This window comes from Prosopis cineraria, unplaced genomic scaffold (assembly GCF_029017545.1).
Source record: "Prosopis cineraria cultivar Desert tree isolate PC_DT_omini unplaced genomic scaffold, ASM2901754v1 PC12, whole genome shotgun sequence".
Taxonomy (NCBI): domain Eukaryota; kingdom Viridiplantae; phylum Streptophyta; class Magnoliopsida; order Fabales; family Fabaceae; genus Prosopis; species Prosopis cineraria.
The window spans coordinates 5,405,125-5,413,560 of NW_026555343.1; the positions used below are offsets into that span (position 1 = coordinate 5,405,125).

The 8,436-nt window shown below is 28.3% G+C and overlaps 1 protein-coding gene across 3 annotated transcripts; it reads right to left on the reverse strand.

The window, feature by feature from the left end:
• Positions 1 to 4,221: 4,221 nt before the first annotated feature.
• LOC129287521 (uncharacterized) lies at positions 4,222 to 6,695 on the reverse strand. 3 transcript variants are annotated; one of them, XR_008587725.1, is made up of 3 exons: positions 5,989 to 6,695; positions 4,738 to 5,910; positions 4,222 to 4,448 (listed from the first exon to the last, which is right to left on the reverse strand). XR_008587725.1 is itself a non-coding variant. In XM_054923709.1 (2 exons), the coding sequence occupies exons 1-2, from the start codon at positions 6,508 to 6,510 to the stop codon at positions 5,776 to 5,778; spliced, it is 657 nt and encodes a 218-aa protein (XP_054779684.1). In that variant the 5' UTR covers positions 6,511 to 6,695; the 3' UTR covers positions 4,222 to 5,775. The 3 variants fall into 3 exon arrangements, 2 of the variants coding, with proteins under 2 accessions (XP_054779684.1, XP_054779685.1); XM_054923709.1 differs by having other exon boundaries at positions 4,222 to 5,910; XM_054923710.1 differs by having other exon boundaries at positions 4,222 to 5,057; positions 5,989 to 6,690.
• Between the last annotated feature and the right edge of the window lie 1,741 nt (positions 6,696 to 8,436).

Genomic DNA, 8,436 nt, shown 5'->3' on the forward strand with positions numbered 1-8,436 from the left:
TTGAATGATTTGGAGGTTAACTTTATTATATACTCCTTGTTTTTTCTATTATAAAACGCTTTTTAAAAAGATTCTTTCAGTTCATAATACAAATTATTTGATGGAATATCAATTACTTTTTTAATTCTATTTATAAGTCACTTTTAATATGTTTTAATGAAACTAATAAAAATTCTAAAAATCATTAACTCTATCTAAAAATTTAATAAATTTTTAACTTTACCCATATCAAATATATACATTTAAATAACATATTTTATTTTGTCCAACATTTAATGAAAAGTAAAAAAAAAATTATAATAAAAATTTAATAACATAACCTATAACTATGAGAAAAATGTTCTTTCTTTATTTTATAAATAGGGTTGAAAGGAGTACATTCTTTTAATATTACTCTCATTTAAACTCATTAATTATGAGCAAAAACGTAATATGAATTTAAAAAATTTTATTTAAATATGAATAAAATTAAAATTTTATTTTATTTTTAAATAAAATTAATAACTTAATCCTCTCAATTTGATTTTAATAAAATAATCAGATGTGCTTTATAATAAACATCGAGCAATACTGTAATAACTACAACATGAAATGAAAGTAGCATAATAAATAAAGCATTAATTAATTATAACACAACTCACCAATCACAGCAACACACACACACAATTGACTGACGTCAATTGTTAGTTTTTAAGTGTCAAATACCAAGACAACATAAGTAAGCCCCCCATTGAGCATGTCTATGGGATAAGATTGAGTTCATCAACCAACTTCCACTAACGACACACCTCATAACTTTGTTCAATCCTCCCAAAATAAAATTCACTCTATTTGTCCTCTTCTCCAACAACAATACATCAAGGAATGTGACTCTTCAAAGCCTCATAGTTTTCTTTAATTATTCATCTTTCTCTTTATTTAATATTATAAGATAGTTAATTATTTTAAAATTATATTATTTTTACATTTATTCTTATTTAATAAGGATTCTTAGTTTAAAAAAATCTTATCGATTACTCCTCTAATTAATGGTATTTTTGGATAAACTTTATTAATTTCATTTTGAAAGATTCAAAATTTCTTACATTTTGTAATATATTATTTTTTAAGAAATGCTTTATAATATTAAACAAATGGAATGTGAAAATATCAATCTTTTTTCAGTTTTACCCTCCAATTTAACAAATGATTTAGGTACTATCTTGAAATTAAAAACAAGCCAATAATACAATAAAATACAGTTTTAGAAGTTATGGGATAGTTAAGCTTGAGAGTGATATAATTTAAATACTCCCTTCATTTAAAAATATAAAAAATTTTTAATCGAATCTCACCTCCCAATAAAGTAGTTACCTACTTTGCAACTAACTTTATCTTTTCATTTTTACCTCTATTAAATATCCTACAATAAAAATGAAGTTATTATCAATAGAGACACTTTTTAAAAAAATAATGATTACACCTCAAAAATTTTAAAATATCTTACATTTTTAAATATTCAACCTTTTAAAAAATATTTTATATTTTTTAACGAATAAAGTATATAATTGGGAGTCATTAACTCTACTTTCCTTTGGTTCCTTCATTCTTGTCATAAATATCTCCCAGACGCATGTCCCCAATTAACTCTACATTTAATACTGACTATAGCCCACCTCCAATCTATCTTGTTCCTATTTCACAATACAACATTCTTTCTTTTCTCATAAGCTTTCTTTCTTCCCATTTGGTGTCAAATGCCCTCTTTCGATATTCCCGAATCTAGTAAAAGAATGTTAGTCTTGTCTGCTTTTGTGTTTTTGAACCGTCCATGAAAATATTTTTCCAAAATGTGGATGTTTACGTCTCACCTTTCTTTTTCTCTCTCTCTTTTTTCCCTTGAGTTAAATGATAAGTTTGCATTTAAACTATAGGACCAAGAACATTTAAAATCTTAAACTTATTTTTTGTATGATATTTTTTTTCAATTTTTAAAAATGATACAATATTATACTACTATTTACAAATGTTAGTTTTGACCATCAGTTAACCAATAAATTATAGAAAAGGACTAAGGAAAATTTTTTAATTCTTTTTTATAATTTGAGATCCTTTCATATTATTTTGGGTCCTTTTTTCCCATCATTTTTTATGTCATTTTTAATAATTCTCTAATAACTAATAGTTATTAACATTTGTTATCAGTGAGGGCAGTATTCTACTATTTTTTGAAGTTGAAAGAAAATATATATAAAAAATAAGTTTAAAATCCCATACATTTCTTAACCTATAGTTTATAAGTGAAATTGGCTATCAACTCTTTTTTCATTTGCATTGGAGAATTTTCTTTGAGAGAGAGTATTAAATCTGTTAGGCTATATTTTGTATATGAAAAAGGGTTAATAAACAAATAGCACCCTGAACTCTTGCTTGAAAATCGTCCTGAATTCTGAACTCTTAAAATATGCAAAATAAACTCTAAACTTTTAAATTCATAACAAAATAAACTTTAACTGCTAACTTTTTTAATATTGTTACTGTTCGTGCGAGTATTGTAATAATCAGGATTAAATTCGTAGAAAAATAAACCCTAAACAATACATGTGTGGATAATAACATTGTTAAAAAGTTAGCGTTCAAGATTTATTTTGCTATAAATTTAAAACTTTAAGATTTATTCTGCATATTTTAAGAATTTATGATCTATGGCAATTTTCAAGTAAGAATTCATGGTCCCATTCACTCATTAACCCTATGAAAAAAATGAAAAAAAGTGATGATAAGTATTTTTATTGTATCTGATAGATGACGATGAGAGAGAGAGAGAGAGAGAGAGAGATGTTCATGTTTATGGAAGAGAACTTCCTTATTTTGATTCCCTTTTCAATTCCTATTTTATGCCAATAGAGATGCTCATGTTTATGGAAGAGAACTTCCTTATTTTGATTCCCTTTTCAATTCCTATTTTATGCCAATTACCGAGAGAGAGAGATGCTCATGTTTATAGAAGAGAACTTCCTCATTTTGATTCCCTTTTCAATTCCTATTTCATGCCAATTACCAAATGCGCCCTCAAAGCAAATTGACTAATCTATTTTCTCTTAGTGGAATCGCAATTTAATTAGAATAATTAATTAGATGAGATCAGATTAATTAATTCGGATGGGACAAAACCAAACAAAGCAATATAAGCTCTTTTAACAAAAGCTATGTTGAGTAAAATTATTGAAAAAAAATATAATTATTAGTTCCTATAATTTTACTGAATTTTATTTTTAATTCTTGTAATTTTTTTTAATATTTTCAGTCTTTATAAAAACCTAATTAACAAGCATTACTCAATTTTGCTGGAATTATAAAAACAGAAAATACTAAAAAATTATAGAAACTAAAACAAAACCAAATGATACCATAAGGATGGATGATTGTGATTTTCCTAAATTATTTGTAACAATATGTAATGCATGATCCATTCCATTGCCAAGGGAAAGCTGAACAAGATTTTCCCTCCTTGAGATAAACATATTATAGAAATCATCAAACGTATTATATAAAACCAAAACCATGCATCTATTATTATTCATTCATTATTTATTCTTTTTTTTTTGTTAATGAGTAAATAAAACCTGAACTCTTGTTTGAAAATCGTCCTAAACCTTAAACTCTTAAAATATGCAAAATAAATTTTAAATTTTTAAATTTATGGTAAAATAAAACTTAACTGTTAGTTTTTTTAATATTGTTATTGTCCATACAAATACTGTAATAGTCAAGGTTGAATTTGTAAAAAAATAAATCATGAATAGTACCTGCATGAATAGTAATGATGTTAAAAAATTAACAGTCAGGTTTATTTTACTATAAACTTAAAAATTTAATATTTATTTTATATATTTTAAGAGTTTAAAATCTAAAACGATTTTCGAACAAAAATTTAAAGTTTTATTTGCTCATTAATCCTTTTTTTTTTCAAAGGAAAAATGACACTTGCATTTCTTGTAAGGAAAACATTAACACTTTGGTTTCTTGAACACATGATCTTTTATAGATTGACAACCATAATATACTGTTTTAACAATATATTTTTCCAAAAAGAAGAAGAACCAAAATATTAAAAATTCTCTAACAAGTTACAAGAGACGTAAATGTCATTCTCCTTTAAAAAAAAACAAAAATTCATGGATTCTGTACACAGAAATATCTTCATGCATCTGATCATTTGCGAACCTAGAGAAGGAAGCATAATGAAAATACCAGTTTGTAAATTTCTATCAACATGATGGTCTTGCATTATAGCGGCAACACAGAAAGAGAAGATATAGATGAAAATTCCAGAATATAAAATTTTATTGTTTCTCAGAAAAAAAAAAAAAGTATCCATATACAGAGAACACCAAATCAGAATATACACAAGAAGACCAAAATTACTCAAAGCCCTCTGCCTTGAATTGTGTCCACCATGTATGTACCTGAGCACAAGAAGAAGTTGAAACATAAGTTCCTTGAAGAAATTGAAGCTTCCTAATCAGACATCAGATTTCGTCAAGTCACTCAATCTGAATATTTGAACCCTAAGAAACTACTCATACTTGAACCATAGTTCACAATTGAAATGCAGGTTTGTAACACACCAAATATGTTGTATCAGTGCATTATATTCTTGAAGATAGAATGCACAATTTGATTCATCTCAAAATGTAACTAACTATACTAACATGAAAACTTGACATAGAGCAAGAATCTTTTCAGACTTGTTACCCGAATTCATCTCAACCAAATGCTCTGGTCTAGCTTTATTATGTTGCTGCACTTTTTTCGAGTATCTTGTCAATTAATCACTGAGATGCAGGGGCTGCCTCTATTACACTAACTCTGCACTATATGAGGAAAGAAAAGACAAACAAGTACCACACTGCTCCTGTTAATTTATACTCTCCAAAGATATATACTATATGATTGGAGAACCCATGACGATCCAACTACAACACAACTTCATTCACCTCCTCTTACATCATCTACAGAACCTCCCTTCCAAAATTTTCCTGATCAAGCTGATATTGAAGCTTTCCAGATTGACTCTGCACAAGGAATAGATTGCAGCATGAATATTCAGCTCAATTAATTGTTTCCAAAGATATACACTAAATAGAATTCAGAAATTGTATCAGTTGTGTGAAACTATTACATCACATAACACACCAAAGGTCATTATCCTAATATCAAAAGAAGACCTGAGAGAACCTCATATACTAGAAAGATTCAATATATCTTTTTCTTCATTGGACTTTGAGAGGAAATATATAAATGAGCTTGATATCAATTCTTGACCTTAACATTAAGTCACGCTAAAATTTATGAGTTTATTCTACTTATATACCTCTTCAACCAGTCTGTGTCTAATTCTATCCATTGTGAGACTTTTTATCACTCTTTACTCATATTTGACCCCAACATCATGGCATGATCACCTGAGGTCCGAGGAAAACATTATATATGAATGAAGCAGTAAAGTAGAATAGTAGTGGAAAGCCTTTTCTTCGGTTTGTAAAGTCAAAAGGCAACTTTCCATTGTTGCATGACAACATAGGAGGACAAAGATAAAACAAAAGCATAACCTAACCAATTATTCAGTGTTTTTAAGAGACTCTACTTAACCACCGAAAGAAAAGGAAAAGATCACATGAAGGAATAGTTGGGAACATGACCCTCCACCAAACCAAAAACCACAACTGCTGAAGTTGGCTAATCTGAGAGCTTCCTTCCTGGCTCTTCCTCCAAGATTAAGGACCACTAATATCAAGACTCAAGAGACCATACAAACACTATCACCGTGACAAGATATATTATATTTAAATACAAGTTGATGCGCAGTATCGGTTGAATATATATCCAATTCGACACACCATCTATGTTTAGCTTAGCTCCATGAGGCTGGCATCAACATAAACACTAAATCAATCGAAAATCAAACAATAACCAAAGAAAATGAAAGAATCGGATTAATCAAACCTCGGAAACAGAGTCCGCCATGATCAACCCATCTTGGAAACCATCCGCCTCTCCAGACGGAGCCGCCAAACAATCCGGTGGCGTCTCGAAAAGGGACAAAGAGAATTGCTTACGAACAACGCCTACATCGAAATAAATCAACCCAGAACTCGGTATGTCCACGCGAATACCCTTCACCGGAAACCAAAGAAACAGCTCCTGCGCCGTTATCCCCGACAACGCCCCCATCTGGCCATAACTCAAAGTCCCCGAAACGTTTTGCTCGAAATGCAATTCGCTCTCGAATTTGGCATTGCAAGCTTGATCTAGATGCACCCAGAAGCGACCTTCCTTGTCAATGTCAAATTCCTTCACGCCCTTTGGAAGCAGGCCCATGGGGAGTCCATGGGCGCGAAGAACTTCATAGATAGACAATTTAGCAGAGCTCGAAGCTGCTGCGAATGTGAGAAAGAATAAGAGACATATTGAAAGTAGAAAAAGAAGAGGAGGAGGAAGAAAACGAATGCTAGAGAAGAAAGCCATTGTTTGTTGAAGCTTGAAGCTTGTTAAAGCATTGGGATTGGGAACTTGGAGGTAGAGAGCAAAGAAAAGTGGATACTTATTGCGGGTTTAAGGATCTGAATGAAGGAATAGAAGGAAGGATGAAGAGCAGGGAGAGACAGATGAGAAGCAGGAAGAGGGAGACAACGGCGCCAGCTTGAATACAGGGAGGATTAGGAGGATGATCAATTATTGGTGGTCTGTGGGGTCCTTGGATTTTACAATCTTCTACCGTTTGATCCCACGATTGATTAGAATCCTAACGCCTTGTTTGGCCTCACTTCTATTTTTGAAGAAAATCTAACTTAAACTTCGTTCAAAAATATAAGATATTTTTAATAAAATTTTATCTTTTAATAAAATAATTATTTATTTTTAAATTAACTTTACCTTTTTATATTTATCCTTATTAAATACCTTATAATAAATATAAAGTCACTATCAATAGAGGCACTTTTAGAAGAAAAGGTAATAATTATATCTCAAAAGATTAAAAATATATTAAATTTTTTAATATCCAACTCCTCAAAAAATATCTTATATTTTTAAATGGAGGAATTATTTTTTTACTGGCTATTTATACACACACACTGTATTTGCATTACACAGAATTTATACAATAACTCATATAAATAAATTTTAAATAAAATATTCTATTACAAATCTTATCATTATACTAAATACATTTCTTGTGCATTGTAGACATTTAAAGAAATAATATTATTATTTATGACTTATGAATATTTTTTTTTTATAAAATTTATATGGATATTTGTATATGAGTGTGTGTATTAATTATTCATGTATTGATTTTTAATTCTTTGAAAAATAATTTTAACCTGTGTTTCTTTTACTGTAAAAACATATAGAGAAGGTATTTTTATGAGTATTTTTGTAAGCTGATTTAATTGATGATTATACTACTGTTAAAATTAACAACAATAATATTCTTAATGTATACCATTATGTTTTAATATTTGTAGTCATTATTTGAATGAAAATAAATCATTGGAAAAATATGGAAGTAAACCAAATATTTAGAAATTTTCAAAAAATTACATATGCATTATTCTTAAAATAAGAAAAAAAATGAAAATTTTGTTTCCAAAGTTTCTTTGAAACTAATTTTTCACAAATGATTTTTGGAATGTGAAAACTGAAACCAAATCAGACATGCCACATTTAGTTAGTATCCTGTAGTTTCTGTTTGACCGCTTGTTATGGAAGATTTTAACCTAAAAATGTTAAGTTATTTTTTGTAATCTAAAAATGGTAAAAAAAAAATATAGTGCTTATTATTTATATAATATTATTTTATTTTATTTAAATTAAACATGATTATATTATTTTTAAAAATACAATTAAGATGACACGATGATAAGGACAGTAATGTCAAGATCAACAAACATTCGTTCCATAAATCCAAAAAAAAAAAATGACAAAAGAACTTATTGTTCATGCCATAAATGTATAATCATTCAACACAAATTTCTGTAAAAAGAAAAAGATGGATGGAAATATTTATTCTAATTTCTTACTCATTATTAGAATGTCAGATAATCAAATTTATGAAAATGCATCTTACGCATGTTTTTTAAGGCTAACATACTTATTCTATTAACACTTGTTACATGGCTTTCAATAAAGTGTATAAAAATTATGAAAGACAAAATAAACTAACATGTCAGTGATATTGTATTGTAATAGAGTATTTACTAAAAGTCTAAAATAGTTACACCATTTTACCTAAAGTATAACACGTTTTCAAGTAGTATTTAAATAATGCATCCTATTTTTTTTTTTTGCCAAAAGTAATTTATTCTACTATTTGATTGTAAAAGGAAAGGAGATTTTCCACTAAAATATCAAATGATTAATACAATTGACATACGTAAATAGTCATTTGAT

Coding starts and splice junctions, on each gene's coding strand:
- LOC129287521 (XM_054923709.1), bottom strand. CDS start 6,510: ATGGCTTTCTTCTCTAGCATTCGTTTTCTTCCTCCTCCTCTTCTTTTT. Junction 5,911..5,988: donor TGGCGGACTCTGTTTCCGAG/GTTTGATTAATC, acceptor TGTTGATGCCAG/CCTCATGGAGCTAAGCTAAA.